At 36.6% G+C, this 25,901-nt stretch overlaps 1 protein-coding gene across 1 annotated transcript in view; it reads left to right on the top strand.

The window, feature by feature from the left end:
• Window positions 1–25,901, top strand: part of LOC112989796 (adhesion G protein-coupled receptor A3-like) — a 281,364-nt gene that overhangs the window by 100,692 nt on the left and 154,771 nt on the right. The window contains exons 4-6 of the mRNA XM_026111146.2: window positions 3,209–3,280; window positions 12,457–12,528; window positions 13,405–13,568. Coding sequence (XP_025966931.1) covers window positions 3,209–3,280; window positions 12,457–12,528; window positions 13,405–13,568 — 308 coding nt within the window. The remainder of the gene's footprint in view (window positions 1–3,208; window positions 3,281–12,456; window positions 12,529–13,404; window positions 13,569–25,901) is intronic.

Raw genomic sequence — 25,901 nt, 5'->3', positions numbered from 1 at the left:
TTTGAAACAGGGAAAAAATATCAAACTTACTAAGGTCCTACAAAGTTGGAGGGGGAAAAGAGTTTCTTATAATTAGCACAGGTTACAGACCTTCCTTATTTCTTCTCAACTTGAAGGAAAGGCAAGAACAACTCTTTTTTTTTCTTTTTTTAATATATTATTCTAAATGGCAGCATCGAAACGCACTAGCCAACCAGGCCATTAGCACATGCCAGAAGCTGTTGTTTATGCTGTCTCATGTCTGATGAGACCTGTGAGAAAACAGGGATTATTTTAGCGGGTAGGTAAGATTTAGATGAGAAGCAATACAAATCCACAGGAAAATAAATTTACAAATCCTGCTGCTTTTTTGCTTTGGGGTTTAATTCCCTAACTGCTATGTACAGTGGACATCATATAGCATCAGGAAAAGGCTTCCATCTCCCATCGTACAGGTAGCAGTATTTTCTAATACCAATCCAATGTGTTTAAGTGCATTTGGGTAGAAAAGCTATGACATAATAATGACGAAGTTAGAGTAGCATACACATTTTTAGTACAGATACAAAGATAAGATTGAAACTTGCTTGCTTGCTGTCTCTAAAGAGATAATAATACAATGCCCTGCTCAGGAGGAGTGCTAATTACTGCTTTGGCCACATGCTCTAATAACACAACCCTGACCTCTGGTGGGAAAAACGGGAAACCTGTACAAGTCATGGGCTGCACATCTGAAATCTGCTCAGGTGAAGTTGTGGGTCAGCTGCAAGAGAGAGGTCGGAGAAGATAAAGTCACAATACGCTGGCAAAAAGTGAGAAGAAAAGACTAGCAAGCTAGGAATGGCGATACTGAAGTTCATTATGCTAGGTTTCAAAAAACCTTATTGCTAATATGAGCACGTAACACTGGGAGCAATCTGCGGACAATGTATAGATTAATTATTAGATTGTCACATGTTCGGAACAAAGTGCTACGGTTTCAAAATAAAGAAGAAAATCTCTACACTCCCTCACCGTTCTTGGGTAGCAGACAGCTGAACAAAACCAACATATAGCGTAAACTCGTGTTGAATGCTGAGTACAGTTATTACTTTAAGAACATACTTCACATTCACTAACTCTTTTTTCACACATCGCCTATGAATGATACTGTGGAAAGTCAAGGCTAACGCAGTATGAGCAACTGCAGGAGATCTGAATACGGTGAGTCAGGTGGCTACACTGCAGGCTGTCAGCATCAAAACGTGAACGATTTGGAGAACCGATGTGGTAATTTGTATTGGAATGGCAAACTGAATTATTTCAACGGTTAACTCAAAAATGTACACACAAAACTGATGAAAAATGAAAATTTATGAAGCACTGACATTATGGCACTAGTTTATTCAACAGAGGAGTGTTTCATTTTCCCTAACATCAATTTTACAAGTCAGCAATAGTAAGATAAACATTTTACTCCTGATAAGGAACACCAGCTTTGTATATTATGAATTGAATTATATTTATTATAACATGTATTAGTTGGGAGGAAGGTGCAGCAAGCTGTCTTTTCTTTTTACTAATGTTTCTTTAGGAAACATATTTTACAACACAGAGATTTCAGACACTTCCATACATCTTAGTATGAAAATAACACTAATTAATACAAACTTTAAGAAAAGGACATGTAGCCTTTTGCTTTGTTAAGAGTACAGTTTTACTGTGTGTCGCATTTTGAGAACTATGCCCTGGTTTTGAGTGGTTTAGATGAAGTTTACGTTTGCTGCCCAGATTACGCTCCACACAGTGATGCATTTTCTAATATGTATGTTCAGATTTTACTTATGTGGAAGTGAAGCATTACCCAATGAAGGATCCTGGATTCCTGTTACAATTTACCTCTTCTCCTGGGGGGCAGGAGGAGGAATTGTGTTTATCTTAACACATTTTTAGTTTTTATACAACAATGTTGTTTTCATTAGAAAAACATAAAGATTAATTGTTAATATGCAATTATTGCATTATATTGTTATCCAGCCTCTTTTCTTCTGCCATTGCCTACTTGGTATTCCTGACAAGCATTTAAGAAGTACTTCTATTCTAATGCTTTATTTCATTGTTTAGTTGTACAACAACATATCCTTTGTCTGATAGAAGAAGCCTCTGTAGTGAATTCTAAACATACTGCCTTCATTTTCTAGTTAATTTGATATGTCTCCATAAAAGCAATAACTACATTTCTCAAAATACAACCATTATTTTCCTATTTTGATTACTTTGGTGCTGTCGTGTAACAATAGAAAAAATAGGTAATCTGAACAGTGTAACATCATATTCACTAAAATTTACTAAAGTATTTACTAACTAAAACAAAAATTATTGAAAAGTTTTTCATTTTTATGGCTATATAATCTCTTAAAAACCTTACTTTATTGCAATTATATAAAAAATATACTTGATAAGAAGGAAAACTAGAGTCAAAGTTGAAAAGTAAACATTTGAAAATTAAACATTAATTCAGAATACCCCATGGGGCAGTAAAACTGGAAGTACCACAACATAATTCTTCATATGTATCTCTGTCTCCTTTCTAAAAGACCCCTAAACATTATTCTGTATATATGAATTACTGCACTGGAAACATCCATTCACCTTTCTGCAGACAAGAGTTGTGGAACTTAATGCCTCATGCTACTTGTGGTCTGAGATAGCCGCAGCATTGCTCTTAGAAACGCTTGCCAAGTGTTTCTCAAGACTGACCTTTCCTACTGACTAAAAAATTAATTGCTCTCTCGCTTCTGTGATTTCTTCAGCAGGAAAGAATGCTGTCTATGCAATGAGGCAGTAGTAAACAGTGAAAATCAATCTTTGCTGGATATTGCACGCAACAGATTACAAAATACGTATTATTTTTCATGATTAAACAAACAGTAACTTGATAAAGACAATTCTTTATATTGAAGACCGTTTCTACTTTATTTTACACCTCTACACATATGTAATCACGTTTTAATGCAATTAGTATGAAATTTGGTGTAGTATGTTTAATTGCAGAATATTGTTCAATGGTGTTAATACAAAGTTGTGAAATCTGTTTAATTCAGATATGCTCTGCTACCAGAAAAGGTTTTATTTTTCATTTGTCTCTAACTCCTTAACAGTTGAAATTAGAGGGGCTGTATATGATTGTTTGGCCACATATACGAGTAAGACTAAATTAATGTTTTATGGGTTTTTTTGTTTGTTTCAGGGACCTTTCAAATAATAGGATTGGTTGCCTAACACCAGAAATGTTTGTTGGACTTAACAGTCTTCACAAATTGTAAGTATAACATGACTCTTGTTTTGTAAAGGAAAAATACAAACTATCACCTAGCTTACCTGGGGACAGTTGGTAACAAACTCTCATAAAAAAAATAATTTCATTAAAAGAAAATCCTTCTGAGCCTTTGATTATGATCAATTGGCGTCTTACAGATGTTTCTATTTGTAATTGTAATATCTATCAGAACTGCAAAGAAATAAATTGAACTTATTTCATTTTCACATTGAAAAGATGTTTCACATTGAACAAGATGTTTCTGTCTGCATGTGCTGGAAACAACTGAAGGTCAAGCACACGAATGATGGTTCATAAAGTTGAGTCTCATACTGATTAAAACATAGATGAATTGCTCTTTCTATCCAGTACAGATGAATTAGAATTTATAAATTTGCTTACTAAAATGTATCACAGAAATATTTAAAGAGACACTAAGAAAAAATATATAAGGTATCAAGTCAATTTGAACTTAGAATATAAGGGTAGTTCCAGTTGCTTCAGAAACACCAGTTTTAGACTGTCCAATCAAGGTGCCGTATTGTACACAGTCTTTGTCATGGTATTTTGTGATTCCTTAGTTTCCCACACGCACCTGCACTGGAATGTGGTGTAGGGAGCAACACGATCAACTTACATATCCATAAGCATGCCAGCGAGTCTGTCAGATCAATAGATTATCAGGCTATTATAAAAGGGGAACTCGGAGAAGATAAGACTACGATAGTATAATGGAGCTGTTCGGTTTTAGAGAGAATCAGATGACCTGGAAAAAGGGATAAAACACGTGGTGACAAAGTTTGCTAATGATACTAAATTAGTCAGGGTGTTAGACACAAGGGCGGATTATGAAGAAGGGCAGAAGTAATGTACAAGACTCCATGACCATACAGAAATGTGGCAGATGAAATTTCATGTAGGTAAGTATTAAGGGATGCAAGGGAGAAAAAAACAGTCTGTTCTGAGCTAACCACTAAAACACAGGAGAGATGTTTTGAGACTAAAGTGGATAATTCTATGAAAACACCTGCTCAGTGTTCAGTATCATTTTAAAAAGAATAGGCAGTGTTATTAAAGGAAGAGAGAACAAAGCAGACAATATCCATTATACTACTGAAGAAAGCCAAGAATCTGTGTTTTGAATATTGTTGACAATTCTAGTCTGCTCATCTCAAAAAGGTTACCAGAACTAGAAGAGGTTGAGAGAAGGACAAAGAAGAACGGTCAGAGTTGTGGTACAGCATATGGAAGTACTAGGAATGAACAAGTTGGCTGGGACTTTATTGTCTGGAAAAGGAAAAATTCATGGGAAGGGAAGTATGACAGAAAGTGGTAAAATTATGAATAACAGAGAGAGATGAACAGCAATCAGTTTTTTGTCGTCTCTCATGATACAGAAACTAGAGAATATTGATAGGAACTCCTGTATGGCAGATTCAAAACACAAAAGGAAGTATTTTTTAACAAAAGACAAAGTAAAGCTGTGGAAATCCTTGCTACAGGATGCTGTTAGCAAGATTTTGCATGAGTTCAAGGGGGTAATGGACAAGTTTATAAAAGGAAAATCCCTTAAGGGTTGCTGAGTTCATAGAAACCGTGTCTGGTTCAGGAAATTCTGGGCCTCAAATAGTTGGAGACTGAGTGAATAAATGGAGGAAACAGCATTTTGTTATACACTTGTCAATGCATCTAATGGCTTAAATGGCTTAAATGGACATTTGGTCAGACCCAGGAAGGCTTTCTGTTTTTATCCACATCTGCCTTCATTCCTGAATGGGAAATGAGTTCCTTTACTGCCTTGTAATACGTGATGAATCTCATGCTTCATTTTCATCCTCCTCCTATCCCTCCCTATGGACATTTCCTTGGAAAATCAGGGAAATCTTTCTAGAAAGATCTGTCATGGGGCAAGATGACACCAGCTAAAACGCTGAAATTTGGCACACTTGGTTATCTAATTAATGATAGTTACTACGCCAGATCTTCTCTGAGTTGCACAAATGAGAACAGATGATGAGAAAAGCCTTGATAGAAAGTCGATGAACAATGACAGGATACTCTTTTTTTACTGATCTCAGGCTGCCAAACTGGAGAAGCCCAACTCATCTTTTGAAGGTTGCTGGGTTTCCTTTTTTTTATGTGCAGTGAATGTAATTATGATCAGATAGCCAGATTTCCATAGAAGGTACCATTTTAGATGGTACGTGCTTCTGCATGCTGGGCGAGAGCTCAGGAGAGATTGAGTGCAAATCCACGCACTCTCAGGGAAGCACATCATAAAATCCAATTCATAAACCTTCCAAACTCCATCTTAAACGTTAATTAAAAGTTAAATACAGAACTGCAGTCTTGTGATAACGAAGAACATAAATTCATTCACAGTGAGCGTATGACATTTGTTCCTGTGACCACGTTTGGTTGGTTGTCATAGCCCTTTCCTCTGGCATTTACAAAGACCGGGCAGCAGTGTGGCAGTCTCCCTCCACATCCTTGGTTGATGGAAGGTAGCAAGTGGTAGGAAAAGGGCACAGTCCACATGCCAAACCCTCTGCAGCCACTGGGCTCAGCAAGCCATAGCTTTACAGTTGCCTTTTCCAAACCAGATTAGACATATCCCTGCTTACTCTAGTAATCTAATTCTGTACCTATCCCAGGGTTAGTTAATCTTCTCTGAACATGTGTATCCAGAGAGAATCTCACCAGGTCCTTGTACATTATCATTAATACTGCATTTGCCTGCCTTGAGTGGAAATCTCTATTCTTGAACAGCTTAGGTAAATATTTACCTTTTCTTCAAGTTGGGGCTAACTTTCACGTGTAATTGGCTATAGCCCCGGGGCTTTCTATATTGTTTTTCTTCCGAGACCCCAGTTTGTAGTAGAAATTGGAATTAGACCTTCCTTAAGTATAATTCTCAAGTGATATTCTTGTTACACCTTTCACTTTGAATAATATTATTTAATGAAATTACTAGAACTCTGATCTTCAAGAACATTCAGTTCTTCTTGTATGATAGTTTTCATAATATTCACCATTTGTTTGTTTTGCCATTATGAGATTTCATTTTCACATGCTTACATTTCTGTGCCAGAATCATTAGTGAGAACATTAAATACAATCAGTTTCTGCAGAACACCAGTAACGTCTCAGCCCACCTCCCTTGTAGTCTGTCCAGTACATTACAGTGTCTTAAAATAAATGCACTTAGCTCCAGGTTCTTCACACTGTTATGGAAGTTGTTATGTCCATTTGTCAGTGGAAAAAATGATGATTCTGGTAATTGTAGACCTGTTAGGCTGACCTCACTTGTACTTGAGGCAGTTACTGAGCGAGCTTGGAGAGAAAGAAAAATAGAAAAAATGTTGGGAAATTGTAAATGGGAAAAAAAATCAATACACTGCTATTGAAGATGTATCATGTAAGTATATGAAAAGATCGCTAATTTTCTCGACAAGGAGACTTATTTATTGATTTCAGTGTACATCTAACATGATGCTACATAAGCAGGAAAACACCATCAACATTTATACCAGTATTTTCACGTGGTTGGGATTAGCCTAGCAGGCCTTGAGTTCCCCAGGTATTTTCTGGATCTCAGGTAGTTCTGCAGATCACTAATACGGTAGGAGTTCTGGGTTTAGTCAATACTATTAGATTCACCATTTCCCGTGATAGTTCTTTCACTGTCTTCCGGCCCCTTATCCAGGCCTAGCTGAGCAGTTTTAGTTTGTTTTCTGTCAGTCTTGGGAAAGTTTATTTTCATTAGTGTATGCTTTTACCACTAATACCTATAATCAAACTATCATCTGTATTGAACAGACAAAAATACTAATTATGGGGTATATTTAGTAGTTACATTGTCCTCACTTCTTGTTTATGATATATCTGTATTGTTAAAGTGTGTTTTGCACTTTGTTTTATTATACTTTCCAAAGTTTAACTTGATTTTTGGTAATCCTCATTGTCCCTCTATGCGCTCTGGCTTCTGAGACAGGGCTGTTTGCTAACCTTTTCCAGTTTGTTACAGACTCTGTGCTTCATTGATCTTTCTTAACTCTTAAAAAGAGATTTTAATCTTAAAATGTGATTATTGATTCATTTAGTCTTTCATTTAATTTTTCTGGTTTGGTTTTCAAATTGCCTTTCTACTATTCACTTAATGAAACTGGGGGGATCCTGCATTCAAGTTCATGGACATTACTAGTTCCTGGCTAATTACTCTATTTTCTTCTTCCAAAAGTTTGTCCCTTGGAAATCAGAAGGCCCAGTCATAGATAAGTCTACATTTCCTTTTCATCTGAAGTGACACAGTTCATGATCGCTGTATCAAAAGTTATGACTGTCTTTTATAAGGGGTTTTCTCCTTACTAAACCAAAGCCAAAGGTAATGCTACCGCTCGCTGGGTCAGTGATTATTTTGTGAAGAAATACAACTACAGCCACATTCAAGAATAACCGTTCCCTACCATTCATATTATTATTTGCTCCTCAATCTCTATCTCAGAAATCTCACATAATGACACATTTGCTGTCAGTAATTATTTGGGTAGGGATCTCAGTTTTGCCTGTCGTGTGAGAGCTAGTGATTGTTCAGTGACTGCAGGCTAATGCCCCCTGGTACTTACCTAACACTTTCTAGCTAACTTTCCCCTTGCAAGTTCGTATACAAAATTTCCTACAATCAAACCTTTGAAAACTTGTTTAAAATACAGTAAGTCAAATTTCCATTGCAACTGATACCTCTGAACTGTGTATACTAGTAATTTCAAGAGAATGAGAGAGCAATTCTCTGGAAGGCTTACGGGGCAGCCTTTATTTAGTGTGACATCAGTATAGATAACTGTGGTAAGGAAAAGATGACAAGTTATTGAGCTAGTAATGGGTTTCAAAGCCATCAAGTAAAGTTTAGATTACTGAAGCAGCAGTGTGGAGAATACATATACTCTGACTTATGCAGTTGTTCATTTTGGTACTTATGTAGAGCTCTACTGCGTTACCTTAGTAAGATGAAGTACAGAAGGAGCTTTGCAGGCTGTTATCAAAACCAGTAGGGAGAGCCGTGAGTCCACTGGAAAGAGTACAGGACATAAATCTTTATGCACCTTCTGTGAAGTACAGCCATGAGGCTTTCATACCCTGTTTATGAGCACACATATCAGATAAAACAAAATAACCCAGTATTTGATCTTGGCCTTATAAAATGTAAGTCTGATTCAGTTTTTAAGAAGTTTGGTAAGAGTTGAGCTCTGATTTTTAATCAAATGATGTAATGCTTGTACCTTACTCAGTAGGATGAGGGAATGTCTAAATGCTTCATGGAAGTGAAGGACAAGAAGTGCCTGAGCTTTCAGGGATACTGCAAAGGCTCTTCCAAGAGGTTAAGGAAGGGCTGGGTGCTTTCGAGCAGTCTATTTGAGAATGGGCAAATCTACAAGTTTCTTGAATTAAAAAATAATAATTAGTAGTGATATCCCTTAGCATTGATTTCAAAACATGCACACATACGGACTCCACAAAAAATTCTAATGCTCTTGATGACGCACATAGAAAACAAGTTTTTTATTCAAATTGCGGTTAGGGTTTATATTTTATTTATATTTAATCTAAATATCAGGAGCTGTGGAATAGTGGGGCAGTGACTCTGTGCTGATGTACCTGAGTTCATTTTGATTAGTCTGCCAAATTTTTAGCCCTTCAGATTCTGAGGTGTTGCAACCTTAAACCTGTTTCAACAAGCCGTTACTGCTGACTCTTCCTTTTGATTTGAAACAGGCCTTCCTCCCTACTTCCAATTGTTTGATTAGAGTACCTCTGATTTATACTTCACCCTGCCTCTGAATCATCAACCGCAGTTAGCTTTATGATAATATTATACTGTAAATTCTCTTGTGACTTTGTTGCTGTCATTGAACAACGGATCACTTTGTACAGTGCCAGGGGTAAAGTACAAAGCAAGTAACAGAGTGAGTCAAACTGACCCCACTTTAGCAACCTCAGAAAAACATCAGGTGGAATCTGCTATCTCCATATTTCTCTTATCATTTTTTGCCCTTTCTGTCCCTGGCTTTTCCCACAGGAGATGAATCTGTCACCATTGCATTCAGCTTTTGCTTTTTAATGCTGTTCATGAGTGGAGTGTACTTCATACACTCCTGCTTTCACCTGTACTCTGCCTCAAAACTGTCCTTCATGACACCTAAGTCTCTCTGACTATTTCTTGGTATCTGTCATTTATATTAAAGCTTTTGGCAAAAGTGTTCTATTAATTTCTGTAAAAGTACAAGAGTATCTGGTATATGGAAAATAAGTATAAGACCTTGGACATAAGAGTAAAATGGTTTACTTCCAATATAATGGAGAGCACATATTTCTGTTAATGGAGTTAGTTAATGGCATAGTAAGTGCTATCAACCTTGGAGTGCATTAATTTGTTAGATTTGAAATGTTTTCAAACTAGGTGACATGTTTTTAGAACAAACGTCCTTTTAAATCAAGCTAGACTGGGTTTTCAAGATATCTGAAATGACGGAATTTGACAACGCTGTGGGTTTGGAGGTGTCACAGTATAGGATGTGAACAACAGAACCAGGCATTTGCAGCTGGCTGCAGATATCAGGCTCAGAAATACGTATGTTATTCGGATGGTTTAGGAACATATTTGAAGGCTTTGTTAGAGAAGGAGGTATTACCACTGTAGGAGATCACAGAAATCTCTCATTTCTGTTTTCTTGTCAAACATACAAATATAATGATACATATAAATCTTTACTTTGTTATAGTTTCACTTGATGTGAATATTAATGCGTATTCATATATACAGAGGGGTATAACTTGATGGCACTGTAAAGACATAAAATATTTGCTGTCATGTGTCAGATAAACCTGCCCTGACAGTCACTAACTCTCTAAAAGAAGTGGGACAACCCCATTCCTTTAGCAAAGTGGGCTAGAGGAAAAGGAAGGAAGAAATGAGATGGTACAGCTTCATGTCATCCTCTGGGTCTCCATTTCATGTGTGTATCCAGTCTTTTATATTGTAATTATGTGTTTCTTGGAGATAGGAATGTGGTCTTTTCTGAGTTATACAGCACAATGAACATGGTCTTAATTTGCTAATTAGCAGTGGTTATTATGGAAACTTCAAAACAGGTCTTAGGCAGAAGAATGTGAAAGAATATGAAAAATTGCCTTGCTGACTTTGTGCCGTCTTGAGCTCTTGGGAGCTCAATTCTTCTAACATCAATAAAAACCTCTGGAGAAGAGAGTTACATGTTTCTCTGTCAAGATAGAAAGGAACCAAAAATGTGTAAAGGAAACATAAACCAGGGATTTTTAGGTTAACATGGTGCTGACTAGGTATTACGGTGAAATCTGTAGGACCTATGGAGAGTGTGTAGATTTGGTAGTTACGGCGTGGGTACCGCTGGCAGGAGCAGAGCAGCTGCACGCCTGCTGAACCCTGCTGCATCAGCTCTGGGGATGACTTGCAGGTTTCCTTGTTTCCTAATATATTGACCAGGCATAAAGCCTTCCTTTGGTCCGAACAGAATTACCAGACTTCAAGCTTGGTGTTGTGTGTATTTTGCTATACGATGTCTGGAGAGTTATTTAAGGGAAAAGTTGGGATTTGCATCAGATTGCAGTGTTATCATGCTGCAGGTGGGCAAGGAGAAAAGAAACCCCTGGCTGCCACCCATGTAAGGCCCAGTGGATTGCTTTCCCCTTCCTTCAGTTCAGCCTGATTCTCCTCTGTCAGTGACTTTATACTGCTGTAGCTGCTTTCATATTAGTGGAGCCACTTCTGATTTACTTAAATGTAAATGTCAGGATTATCAGTTTCTGATTAAAGGTCCCAGTTCACTGAGCTGCTTCAGCACATGCCTAGTCAGGTCTTATTGCCAGTCGGCATATGAGTAGATCCACTTAATTCTAAATGAATATGTAACTGGGTCTTTGTGATAGGCCCAATATTTTTAGTTCCTGTTGATAAATCCAAAATAGTGAAAGAAATGCAAAATAGTAAAAGTATAGAAATAGGTTGCCACAGGCAAACATTCATTTCCACCTTTAGGCTATGAACAATTTCATAATGTGGGCTTACCCATACTTCAAGAAATACTTGAAAGCTCTTCCATTTCCAAGAGCTTTGCACCACAACTATATTAAAGAAGCACAGTTACACAAAGTGTTAAGTGACCTCAATTATATCAACTTTAATCTACTTTATAGACATAAGAAAAGTGAAATCAATAATTATAAAGTCATCCTTTTTAAGGTAAAAAAGAAATAATCCATTTTCTTTGGCAGTATGAATTATTTTGTTATAACAGCAAATCTACACTGAAGGATCTGAGAACTGCAATTTTGTAGCCCTCTTGAATTCAGACATTTAGGCTTCAGGCATTGGCTGATTTGCAGAGATGGAAAGCGACATGTATCAATATTTCAAAAATGGGTATTTCATATGATATGAAATGTTAATCTTGGATGCTACACTGATTTTTAGTTTACTGGTATAGCAAAAGACAGTATTACTTGACATTAAGCATTTATCATTTATACTGTCAAAATCCTGGTACAGCAATACTGTTAAACTAGGCAAAATTGAATTGCAAGTATTCAGCTTAAACCATTTGGTGATCAAGACCAAAAATAGTAAACCCTACTTAGAATGGAAATGTTCTTAAGAATTTAAGGATGGGAAAATAAGTTTATGTAAAGTCCTCTGTAAAAAATTGATTTGTGTAGTTACTTTGAAAACTTACTATTTGAAGCAATTGCTTGAATTCTTCTCTGCATCATTAAATTAAGACATGGCTTTTATTTCTTTATCTTGAAGTGACATTCTACAGATACTATAAAAACACAACAGAGGTCTCATTATCTAGTCACCATATGAATATTTTCATTTAAATTCTAGAATATGTTACTGCTATTAAATATGTACAGATATTCCCATTTATTAGACTAAATTGTATGTATACCTGCTGTGAAAATAAAATTAATAGAAGTGTATGAGTTGATTTGAATGTTGTTGGCATTTGTGAAAAAGTAATGTATAAATTCAAGCATTTTTGTTGTTTAAAAAAAGCATAATTGTTTAAGTAGTATTGAGAAAGTTATACTCTATAGCAACTTTGTTTTATTTGTTGTAACTGACTAAATTTTTTTTTTTCTAGAAATTTATCAGGAAATATTTTTTCAAGTCTCATGAATGGGCTTTTTTCTGAGCTGCTAGCTCTGAAAGCACTGTAAGTATGCCTTAGGTTCTGAAATCTGAAATATTTAAGAAGAACCTTAGAATAAACATAGAAGAGCTTGATATGAATTTGAATAGGATTGTTTCAGTCAATGTACTACTAATTTAAAAGATGCTATATTTTTTAATTGGTGTCTTTTATTCTTTTAAATTTTTCATTTCATTTCATTTCATTTCATTTTAAATTTTCATCTTTTGGTGACCCCCATTTGGGTCAGTTTTTGCAGGCATCTTAGCCAGCCACGAAGGGACTCTGCAAGCAAATGTGTACATCTTAGAATTATAAAGTGGTTATTTATTGCGTAACACACATAAGATATTAGGATTTCATGAACTATTAGACTTGCCATTAGCATGTTCACCTGAGAGTGCAGCCAAAGACTCTTTGCTGGCCACGCAGGCATCTGTCATGGGACAGAGGGTGAAAAGGCTTGGCCTTCAATTATAGTAACAGTTCCCACTTATTTATATTAAGTGCACATATCTGAGATTTAAAAGTGTATTCCTGATCTTTCTGTGGTGTTAGAAACGTAAAGGAGTTTTTAATAAGTAAAAAGATGTTATGGCATGACTTTCTACAGTAGCATTTACTCTAATTTATTAGTGAATGATGCTGTTCTGTAACTGAAAACAGAATTTTATCATAGTGTCTTGGAAGTCATCAACAGTGGTAGAATGAGTTTTACTTAATTGTCTCAGGATATCTTATAATTATATTATTAATTAAAATTAATTATTAATTATATATATAATATATATGTGCCTATAATTAGTTGTCTTTAGAGTTAAATAATTTGAATCTAACGTAAGAAGATGTGTTTATCAAAAATGCATGTGTACCAATTATGATCTTTGTTTGCCTTTCTAGACATTTCAATACTGATTCACTCATATGTGATTGTAATCTGAAATGGGTCTTACAATGGGCCAGGAATGCTTCAGTTCGAATAGCAGAGGAAACAGTTTGTGCTTACCCCAGTACTTTACAAGGACTCTCATTTCGCAACCTGAAGGAAGAGCAGCTGATTTGTGGTGAGCTGTACTCTCATTTAACATTACAAGTGGAAGTGGATTTCCAGAGAAAAGTGTTAAAAGAGAAATGATGCCAAGCAAAATGTGTTAATAACTCTGGCTTTCTTATAGGCACAAGAAGTCTAGGTATACTGCACAGAAAATACAACTAAGATTGAAAGAGGAAAACACACATCTATCTTGTTTCATATAAAACAGAATATATCTATCAAAAGAACACCACTGTCCTGCCTGTATATCAGATAACATGTAATTACAATCTGGAACATTAATCCATGATGGTAGCTCTATGTTGCATACTGCACGAAACCATGGATTCCTAAAGGAATATAGAGAAAGTTCCTTTCAAGTTATATGTCTGAGAGTGTGACATGAATGTCTAATTGCATTCTTTTATTTCTCATTTTTATAAACCTGTACTATACAATATACCACTGCGTCCTGGGGATGAATAGAATTTTTATAGTGAGCTTCAGTTAGGCAATTGCTTTATTTGAAAATCTATAAATGAAATCACCCTTTGAGAAAGCTTTTCCACTATAGCAAGCATGGTGGATGTGGCGTGAGGAAGAAAATAAGAAAACATGTATGAGTAAATAAAATGCATCTTAAACTGAACACTGTATAGCAAAGAAGAGACTAAAACAGAGGATTCAAAGCTATCACATCCTGCAGAGAAAAGATACTGGGCTAAGATACTGTGCTGCTGCGTTCTATAATCAGAAATACCATTTCACATGCACTTCATTAATCACAGAATCTTTGAATCTTTGACTTTTCTTGAATGTTGCTGGCATGGTAACTATGCTAATGTCTTATAGAAATAAAAGGAAAGTCACACTTTTATCCTAGTAACCACAAGAGCAACAATACGTGTGGCTAATATGTTTATAGCAGAACGGAGATCAGGCTTGACTGGTCATAACAAGTCAACAAGTCATAACAAGAATTCAGTTTTAACAGCAACAGCAAATTCGAATGTTTACAAGTGGGACAAGGTTTAAAAGGATGTGAATTCCATCCACAGGCTTTCGGGAAAGAAATGAGGTGGGGGATCCAGTTGCTGAATTTTTAAGGAAATGCAGATACCTGCCTGGAGAGAAATAAGGAATGAGCTCTTGTGGGGGGAAGGGAGAGGATTTTCAGTAGCCGGCATGAGTAAACATTTGAAAATCTGCAATGCCTCTCAATTATCAAGCTGCCATTTTATAGAGACCCAGCACAAGCAGCTTCATAGACATCCATTTCTCAGCAGGGCAGATAGGAAAAATCCTCCTCCTTCAAATGCTGGAGAGGTCATGAGAATCATTTAAGGACTGTTAATTGATATTTCTAGGTTGCCCGTGAATACGAGCCTGCAAATTATACAGAGGAAATGAAAGGGCAGTTTCTCGGAATGTTGTACTTTAATTCATGTTAGCTCTTCTTACAACACCTCTGATACAGAATTTGTAATATCCATCTAGCCCTAACTGCTATTTGTAATGTCCACAGAACACTTGACAAGGTTTATAATGACTGCCAGTAACTTGACACTGCTTTTAATATCCGCAGAGAGCTTCCCCATGATTATATCTGCTGAGTGCTCCACCAGCTCTGTGATGTCTGCCAGGTGCTTCATGGTGTTTGTAATATCTGTTGTGTAGCTCACAGTGCCCACAACATTTAGCGATTCCATTTTCAGTAACTTAATTTGAATTTAGCTTTAATAAAAGGTTGTCTGGCACCAAAAGAATAACAACTACTGAGAATTTTTAGGAGTAATATGTGTTGAAATATACATAGACATAATCAAATTAAGCGCATCTTAAAGAAAATGTTAAGAAGTGGTTTAAACATCAAAAACACCGGCATGTGAATATCTTCCATACTGTCAGACATTTCTATTTACAGTTACTGATCTTCCTTCTAGACGCTAGGAGAGGTCATGAGGTATCATGCTGTCACAAAATTAGAAAAGAAAAGAATGGAGGGGGAAAAATCAAAGTAGAAGAGAAATGGCAAAGATCTTTGCAGGGAAGTTAGGGAATGAACTGAAAAGTCAAAGTACATGAAAAGGAATGAAGAGGAAACTAGACAGCCAAAGAGTTTCTGAATAGCTACAGAGGTCAGTTTGCCATGAGCTTTTTAGAGTTATTTTTTATTTTGATACAAGGAAAATTCATCTTTGAAATTTCTACATGGCAAATCTTTCTCATGAATCTGATGACTAGCTCAGTATAGCCAAAGAGGTCACTCATCGAAAACAGTTAGAAACCTGCTTTGGGGATTTTCATAAAAGTTAATTTAAGTAACTGCGTAGTTTTGGAATTCACAAGAACCTGCTTGCATGTTTCGTTAACAGCTTATAAGAGCTACTCAGATCTTCTTTAACAAAAATCTCCAATTCTCAGAAATGTTAATCTACAAAGCAATTTTTGACAATGTTGGAAATAAGGCTGAAAAGTAGTTTGGTGATTAAAAACTGGTATTACAGTCTTCCGCCTTAATTATGAGGGACTCTAGTGACTTCTTCGTAACGGTATGGCTAGAATATCTCTCTGAAAAGTGATTGCGAAATGGGCATCATGCAGTGCCTTGTTACTGTTTTGCCATGACTCCAGCATTGACTTCCTCAAATTACGGGAGGCAAATTGCATTTCCCAGAATACCAGTCCTGTAAATTCCACCTGAGGTCTGAGAGCAGTCTGAGACTTTCCCTTGCACACGTCAACACCAGAAATAGATTCTGCTGGCCAAAGTCTTCCCTCAGTAAAGACCTGTATGAGTTTTTGTCGTAATGGGATTACAAATGATTGCTCTTACGCTGAGATTTAGTTATTTATGTTGATGGATGAGATATTAGATTTAGTTTCTCATTCTCAGACCTGTATTGATGCTATTGAGCTAACTGCGCTAAGTAATAAAAGTTCATTTGTTCTGCAAATCACAACTGACCAGTAACTCTGATGAAGCCCTTTGCTGTTGATGTTGACTCATCAAAACAGAAGATGTTTGTGGGGAAGAGTTGACTTCCCTGTATCTCCCAATTAGATTTTATTTAAACTTTAGAAAATAACTGATCTAATATGTATCAAGAAACTTTAGTTTAAAGGATTTGGCTCAAAGTGATGTAAATATTTATTGAATTGTACTAGAAAATCAATACCACCTAGATTTAGGTATAAAAATGAGTCTTTTACCAATATCGTTATTGTATTCTGAGACATTGGTGTTATTTATTTCTTTCCACTTTGTGACAAAGAAAATTGTCTTAATTCTCCTAGGAGAAAAAGCTTTCTCATACAGGTCTCCTACAAATTAAAGTTACAGCTTTTTGCATATAGATTTTCTCTACAGATAGCATTAATAAATAAATAATTAGAACAATGCTATCATCTCTACTAATATTTTATTGCTTCAGAAATAAGAAAATATAAAATGATGTTAAGAAATATATTTCTACATTTCTAGAGTGGTCTTGAAGCTTTTGCTCCTATCCTGCTGGTCAGATATTTGGCTCTCGCCCCTTCTTGGTCTAGCAGGACACAAGACTTGTAAGATTTCTGTCCTGAATCTTGAGCACTAGTAGAGAGGAGGCATCTCTGATCAGAGAACCTCTAAGAGAGACTTTATCACTTGCCTCACTTTGTGAGGAAGCTCATGGCTGTGAGAAGTCCTCAAAATCTCAGTTGTCCTTTGGGCACCCAAAAAATAGGCAACTGGTGGCAACACATGATACCCGAGTCCCCCAACTCTTCATATGTTTATTGGAGAAAGAGGCAGCTCTGAGTAAGAAATTGCAAAAGCCTGGAGGCTTACTGGGAAAATACATGAAGTAAATTGAGTTTTCTTCTCAGGAATAGGTACATAAATAAGTAGAGGCTGGAAGTACTCTTTTTGTAGGTTTTTCTGATTTTATTTGTGTTTTGTTTTACTTAGTGATTGGTACTACATATTGTTGATATTTTCCTTTAAATAATCATTTATTATGTGGACATTTTTCTATAAAATAGTTGTGCAATGGCTATCAGTCCATACTAGCAGAGCTACTTCTAGCTCTTTGTGTCTAGTCCTTTCCTAGGGAACGTGCTAAATTTAGTCCCCCAAAACTACATTTACCCTCTTCCTTCATCTGTGTGTATGGGAAGACCTACACAGATCTATTTCTTAGAAGAAATGAGTCTCTTATCAGTATCTTTATTAAGCTTCTGTCCTGACTTTTTCTTAGTTTCTTATTTCTATGTTTGCTGCATTGTATTGGATGCGAGAGACTCTTCTTGCATGTTGAACTGCTTCAAGGTGGGATTGTAGGGCAAGATTTGAGAGCAGATATACTATACAGCCTTATTTATTCACCTATACCATGCACATCTCTGAAAAAGTGTATCTTGGCAATAGTTACAACCAACAAGGGCAAAAGGAGACGATTAGCAAAGCTAGTGTTAATATATGACCTTCGTTATATCCTCCTCAGTCAAGAAATTTCCAGAGCAGGGAAAAAAATATAAGCTCAAAAGTTAGGAGCATTCCTTTTTCAGATGCAATCTCAGGGAAAATATGGTGGGAATAGACCTTGCAAAGCACAGAATGATGGCAGATAAAATATTGCAAAATGAGTCACTTCCCTTTCTTTTATTGCCATGCCAGAGATAGGACCTGTCTTTACAGAGTGTCTCATCTACCTCAGCAGTGGGTAGGGTGGCATCCCAGGGCTCAGAAGCCTGTATTTCAGAGGCTCTGAATGTCCAGCAGCTGTTACTGAACTCTGTTGGTGCTCTGGGTGCTCCATGCTTATGAAAATCAACGGTAGGGTGCTTCACCCGACTCTGGAGGGGCTGTTACCCAACTCTGGAGAGGCTGGTAGAGTTATTTTGACAGTATGTATTTTGACAAAGTGCGTATTCTGTTTGTGGTAGTGCAGCCTTTGGTTGTGATGAGTAAAACTGTGACTGTTGACATCAAGCTTGTAGTGAGGAGCTGTTTGAGTTGTTTAATAATATATTTGTGTCTTTAATAGCCAGTAGGGACTTTCACTACTAACAGCAGGGAATGAGTACACAAAATGCAGAATTGCAGTTTTATCTGTGCAATATCTGTATGATTACATTTCTAGCATGCCTTAGAGTGCTGTCTACTGAGAAAAGCCTTAACACTGAAGAAGAGTAAAAATCCATCTTACTGAAAATAGAGGTGAGAAACAGTGGAAGATAATATCTACGAGTTGTGAGTGAGTGTCCAACAGCATTTGAATTATTATTCAGTCTCTGAATTCTGTAAGCTACCTTAGTTTTAAGTATCAGCTCATAAGTGAAAATAGCATGTCGTATCTCATAAAATATTATTGAAATGCACTTTTTTTGGCATAATAGACTTAGGAGAGACACTCCTAAGGGAAGGATACTACTCAAAGCGATAGATCTTTGCTGACTTCTGTATTCTGGAATACAATTCATTTGATGTTTCATGGCAAATATAAATAAAATATCGGAGGGAGTGGTATACTTGGTAGCGAATTGTTTGTAGCTATCCAGCAGCTCATCTCTTGTAGTTTGCGACTCTGAGTATCAGAAAGATTCATCCTTTAAAGGAGCAGAGTCACTTAAGAAGTAAGCACTTGCTGCTCTGATACTCTGTACTTACTTGCACTGAAACTGACTCAAAACAAAAAAAAGCACATTTATTTCCTTTATCTACTCTTTCTACATTTGTTCTTAAAGAATTCTTGAGAATTTTAAGACTTAATTTTTTACACAGAAAGGTATGAAGTTGTTTCATCCTCAATATCACATTTTCCAGTCTGCATTTCTCACTCTTGACTATCAGCAGATCATTAAAGCATATTTCTCTTGGGCCATATGCAACTGCCTAGCCCATTTGCATAGGGAATTCTTTTTGCAATCTTACCTAAAACACTACAAAAAATCAGAAGATTCATGACATTTTTTTTAGATCAATTACAGTAATACCACTGGGAAAAAAAAGGAGAACATTTTTGCTTTATATACTTGTGATATAAGGTACTTTCCTTTTTTGATGAAGCTCCTTTTCTTGAAATATTTTCCTAAAATACGAGATGGCTCTAACTGCTTTCTCAGCAATGGTGGAAAAATGATTTTTTATACCCAATGTATGTTGAAATGTCCTTATAATTTTACATGATGTGTCTGCATATCCTTTTCCCTTTATCCCTAACAGAGTAGGTCTGTTTCCACTGTGTAATGGGAAGAGCTTTGGAAGAGATATGCACTTTTAAAATGCCAAAAATAGAAAAAAATAGATTGATACTGGGAAATTTAATCTTTGAAAGGAGTCTTTTTCAGCATTTAAATTTAATCCTGAAATCAACAGAATGCATTCAGCATCATTCTATATCAGCTTTTATATGAATAATGTTAAACAATTTGTGCCAGGGATATTGGCTGAGAAATGGGATTTGAATTTGCTTTTTTCGTATTGTGACAAAAATGAATTATCTGCATTGTCACTCAAGTCTTAAAACAATAATTGTTTGCATCTGCACATAGATTTGTCTTTAAAAGTTTTCCTTCCTACATGAAGTATATTGCAATAGCAAAAACTGGCTCAAAGTTAACAAGGTACATTTTTTCGTCATATATTTCTGTCATTGTGTAGAAAACATTTTGGCCCCATTTGTTATTTACTTAGACGTAGGGATGGGCTTGAGATTATAGTTTCAACCATTTCTTTCTTCATTTACAAGTCATTCTTACTGCATTAACACAATGTAAATATTGAACTGTGGGTTTTTTCAGTATGCAGTAACGGACTAAACTCAAACTCTCAAGTACAAAGAATGATGGATTAATTATCCAGATTTAGATTCCAATCCTGCAGTTTCTTGGCAGCCTGCAGATAGCCTGCCACATTCATGCGGAGCATCATTGTCTTCAAGAATATGCAGGATCAAAGCTTCAGCTCCAATTCTACAGGGAGTGCCTAATCATATGAATAGGTCTAATTATATTTAAATAGGAATTTGCACACTAGTAACCTTTCACAGGATTAGGCTTTGCAAGATATGAATAGCGATACAATTAGCTGTAGTTAAATCCTCTTGCAATTGTTTCTGTTTTACATTGCTAGCAGTTCAGGATTTTTTTTAATAACAAAATATGGATGGTAACAGATTGTATATAAATCAGATAATGTAACAGTAAATTTTGGATATTTCAAAGATAGATGTGGTAAGTTCATTTTCTGCCAGAGCCAAGTGGCGCATTTTACATACTATCGAATGGCTTTCAGTAGATAGCCATTTAATAGTATGAAACCAATAATGCTAAACCACCTTTGGCTCCAAATCCCAGATATCTCATCCAAATGTGACCACTCTCAAACTGGAAAAAAGGAATATTGTGCACTGCACTAAATATTACACGTTATTATTTGATTTCTTTAGTGGTAATTTAGAACACTGCCATAAGATTGAGAACATGAAATTAATAACATTTAAAGCTACTAATTGTAAAATAATAGAAACATTAAAATGGTCATTTGAGAAATTTAAAGGAAGAGGTTTTTATATCACATATTTTCTTGCATCTGTGCTCATACATGAAAATGTAGTTAAATGGGATTTTTCACCCTGAAATTCTGCTGGTTTAGATTCTGGAAATGCACCCATTTGGTTTTCTTCCTGTAGCTTATTGTTAAACTACATCAGCGGTTTTTAATGTACAGTTCTGCCTGATTTTTCTATATTCTATTTGCCTGCTTGTTCCAAAAAGCATGCAAAATAACCAAAGGAAAATTTATCTAAGAAGATGTAGGGAGGAGGAGATCAGCAAAAAGAAGCTTCTTTAATCTTCAAAGCTTCTACCCCCAGAGCCTTGACTGGATGTCTCCAAAATCTCGTTGCTCATGAGCAGAGCAATGGGAAGCACAGCCAGCCCTGACTAAGACCCATGGAGTATCCAGGAAAATGTATTCTTTAATTTAAACGTGATAACATGTACATTAAAAAACTTGAATAAAATGTTACAGTAGTAATTCCTAGACAAAATTATTTAAGCTGCTTTGCCAAACCTATATTAATATTGCCCAGTAAGCAGTACTTAGTCCGCTGCGTTGCAATTAGTCTTAATTGTTTTGTTGGGAAAATTCCCAATAAAGCCTCCATCCTGTGCTCTAATTAATTAGAGTATACCATAGTGATATTTCATGTTTTTATAGCACCTTTCGTCATACATCACTTTAATATATCTGTACAAATGTGAATAAAAGGCTGTGTAGATCTGCAGTTAGTGATGCTCACTGTCAGCCAGGTCAAGGGAAGTTGGGAAAGGAAAATTTCATGCAATGAGTGGGAAAAGTTTTTCCTTCAACAGGGCTCTCCGTTGCTCTGCGTCTTGAGTGCAATTTCTATTTTTTTCTTGTTGGGCACTCTTGCAGCGTAGACGGGTACTCAGGCAGCCGGCCGGGCTGCGGGCAGTGAGGGGCGGTCACTGCCGCTCCTGCGGTGCTTGTGGCGCCCAGCTCCTTGGTCTTGGACGTTCAGAGGCAGCAGTGCTACCTCCACACGCCCCAGAGGCATAACGCTCATCTCCAATACATTTTGTAGAGATGGGTGCTCTAGCCTTGCCACCGCTTAGCCATTTTTGTTAACCGTAAACTGTAACGAATGTGCATAGCCGTGAGCCTGCCAGCTTGCTTGCTGTAAGGAAAAGTTTGAGTCATCGAAATTGTCGTTCTAGTAAAGGCTTCTGACTCTGTCCAGTGGAGGAATTTCCTCCTATTGATGAATCTTCCAATGTCATAGCTGTCAATTTCTCATGGTCTTCACATTTCAGGATGTGGCAAATGTATTCAGACGCTGATCCCCAATTTCCAAAATAGACTTTTGGGGACAAATTGAAAATAAGAAAATAAAAGTGGCAGCAGTTTTATCTGATAAGGAAGAAATCAATTATGAAAAATCTCTTTGTCCGTTCTTTGAAATTTATGCTAGATATGCCAATGCAAGATCAGGATTTTAGTTTGCATGCATGCCAGTAATATTTTGGATTAATTAATTGGACTGAAATCTTGCCCTTCCTATTGTGGAAAGTTTTCAAGTAGGCGTTGCCTTTACAGATTAATATTATGGTATTTGGCATTTATGTTAAATGCTACGGAGTAAAACCTGCTACCTCTATATTTCTCTACCTCTGTTCACCTACAAGTAAATCACTGCTATTATCAGGAAATCACTACTATTATCAGTAAATGAGAAAGAGTTTTTTCACTGCTCTCTCAGTCAAAGTGGTTGTAATGGACACAACACACACCAGTCCCTAAATTCAGTGCAAAACTGATCATTTATTTTCACATGGGCTTAGAAATTTTGCAAAAACTACTGTAACATATATAACATATATACTGAAACATATATGAGTTGGATTTGCTAAAAGTGACTAGGTTTGAATGCATTTTTGCTTGCAGTTTACCACCACCTTTAGGTTTTGCACAGGTGTAACTTATTTTAATTAATTAAGTCTGAGAAGTTAGGGAATCCAGGTGTTTCTCAGTGGGGCTGTCATCCAAAACTATGATTGCAGCTTTTTTTTTGGCATAACTACACTAACTTTAATCTCCTGTTTTGTAGATATGGAGTAAATTTATGAGGTTAGCTAACCCAGATAACTGAAGCAGTGGGGTGTAGCAGCCTGGGCTCGTAGTACTTCTAACTCATTCAGGATAAATCCCAGGATTGCTACCTCTGTTCAGCTCCCTGTAGCAGCATCTGCCTTCTTATCAGTGCTGCAGTTCACTGGCTCTGGTTTGGCTATGCGAGAGACATACCGTCCCTTTCTCTTTTTCTCAGCTTTGATAGCTTTACAGAAGCCAGCGGGAGAAAAAGTAACACAAAATTTGTAGCAGAAAGTAAAACAGTATGGCCCTGTGTACATGCCTGAAGTCTTTCTCTTGTTAGTAGTATTTCTATTCAGTTACAGTTCAGCATTTTGGTGTTGCATTTGGCATTACAAAGTAAACATAAAGCTGTGATTTAATTATGAGATGCTGCAAAAAAACTACCTCTAGCTTAGCGTTACTCTCAGCAGAACATGTATGATAGTGGAAGAGACTGATTAAAATGGTGTGGAATATGCCTTCTCCTGCCAGCATGATGAAGCTGGTGGAAATAAGCAGCTATTACCCAAATGGAAGCTCTGCTTTTTCTGCAGTGAGCGGTACATGAATATGGTACGCAGCCGCCTTTTCCCAAGCCTCAAATCCTTAACTCATTTTGATGTGTTTAATACATCTTGGCATCTGTATTTTCTTGATATTATGTTAAAATTGGAGCCAGGCCAGGTTTTTATTAAAACCAAACCTTGGCTCCAGTTCATTCTTGACTTCCTTGGCATTTGTGACCTTCTACACCAAACCTTTTGTTATTCTCAGCAAATATTGCAATAGGGAAATTGGTGCTGGTTTACTGGCTCCTCCCCTTCTTGGCAGAACTGGCCTCCAGAGCAATTCAGATCACTGTTTTCTTCAATTCCATTCAGTCAATATTAACAAATGTAATTTGCTTTCTCAGCAAACTCAAATTTTAAACTACTGTTTTTCAATTTGTTTTTCCTCATTTTCCTTCAATTTTTCATCAGTCTTTTTTATTGGACTTGTTCCTTTACTTTGTCCTCACTTCCAGCTTCCCTTTGCTGCGCTTTCCATGCACATTTCTGTCCCACTGAGATTGTATACAAATATTAGAGCTCTAACTCACACTTTTGTCAGCAGGATGTGCAGCACTCAGTAGGCACACTCCGTTCAAATAAAAAGCCCATTGGCAATATAATAAATCAAGTGATTAACAAGAAGCAAAATGCCAACCTCTGTTTTTTTCTGTCCCTAAAGCTTGTGTTACTCTGTAGCAAACTGCATTTTCTCCCAAGAGACAGGCAGAAGTCAATGCTGTATCCTGAGACATGAGCATTGTAAAACTGCGCTGACATACGGGTGAGCTGGAGAAACCCATGGATTTTCCCCTTCATGATTGTAGGACAGCTATCAATATCAGGCAAAGGGAGGACATAGCGTCCAGAAAATGTATGACAGAAAGTTGTGTAACACTTGATGGTAAGCTGAACAGCAGAGTGCTCTAGTGCCGTAGCCAGGATTATGCACTTACTAGCTTTTTTACTGCAGAGAGTTATCCTGCTCAGCCTATGCATAGCTTGTGCCAGAGACAATGCAACAAACTTGATTGCAGGTAGGACACAGTTTCATTTTCTCTGGTCATGTCTCCAAAATCTTGAGTTGGCCACTATGGCCAATGACTGGCCAACTTGCTGTTGTGTTTGGAAAAGCTTTCTGTATCTAATGCATGTACTTGCTCTTTTGCTTTTCATCATTCATCCAGAAAACAGTCGTGTTTGTTCATTAGAAGTGCATACATTTCAAGTGTGATCACATACAAAGGGTTCTGTTTAAAATGCAACTAAAACACAGGGTAGAGATGCATTGTATGCAATGTCTTTTACAGGCTTTCACCTTCCATGTATGTCCAGCTGTAGTATTTCCTTCACACTCTTGTCCTTTCCATCTTTTAAAACAATAAACAAAAAAGAAGGCCAATATGAGATGGAAGATAGAACTATTTTTAAAAGCTTGAGAGATGAGATATTAAGGAAAGAGGCAGAAGGTATTTAAAGTGTGTGTGTGTCAAATTATTTTGTGAAGGCTTACACTTTTACTGAAGGCTTACACATTAGAACATACCATCAGAGCCTCAGTGTATCTTGCTGGTTTTCATATTTTAGCTAATGATTATTAAAATCAATTCTTCTTTCTTTATCAATTTTACGTACATCTTGGGACAATGCAGGCATTAAAATGTTCATGGACGTACTTTCTATGAGAAGGGCTCTTAAGTGATGTTCTAATTCAGTGGTATTTGAGTAACCTGATTCCTCCTCCATCTGTGCTTGGTATTCTAGTCTAGAGCTAATCTGAAATACATGATGGGATAACATAAAGAATCTGGCCTTCAGTCAACAAAACCCTTTTCTGCTGAGAAGTGAGAGATAAAGAAAAAGATGTAATTATTGTAATGAGGGGTTAGACCTTTAGATTCATGCTGCAATCAGTGATTCCTGTGGTGCTCTGCTGCAATCATGGTTTAGTGCTGACTAGAGAGAGAAGATAGGTAATGACTGTAAAATACTTGAGCAGCCCTTGATCTAAATGTCTATAGGAGATTCACACCTTTCTCTTGCAAATGGTAGTGCTGCTTCCAAACTTGAGGGCAGCAGAGTGTGTTGGCTTGGAAGGAGAATCTTGGAATATATTTCGATTTCAAAAATAGTCCTCCTCTCGAGATATGGGAGTGGACTGTAAATTATTTTT

The sequence above is a fragment of the Dromaius novaehollandiae genome, chromosome 6 (genome assembly GCF_036370855.1).
Source record: "Dromaius novaehollandiae isolate bDroNov1 chromosome 6, bDroNov1.hap1, whole genome shotgun sequence".
NCBI classification, from domain to species: Eukaryota; Metazoa; Chordata; class Aves; order Casuariiformes; family Dromaiidae; genus Dromaius; species Dromaius novaehollandiae.
This window is presented reverse-complemented; position numbering and strand designations above follow the sequence as displayed.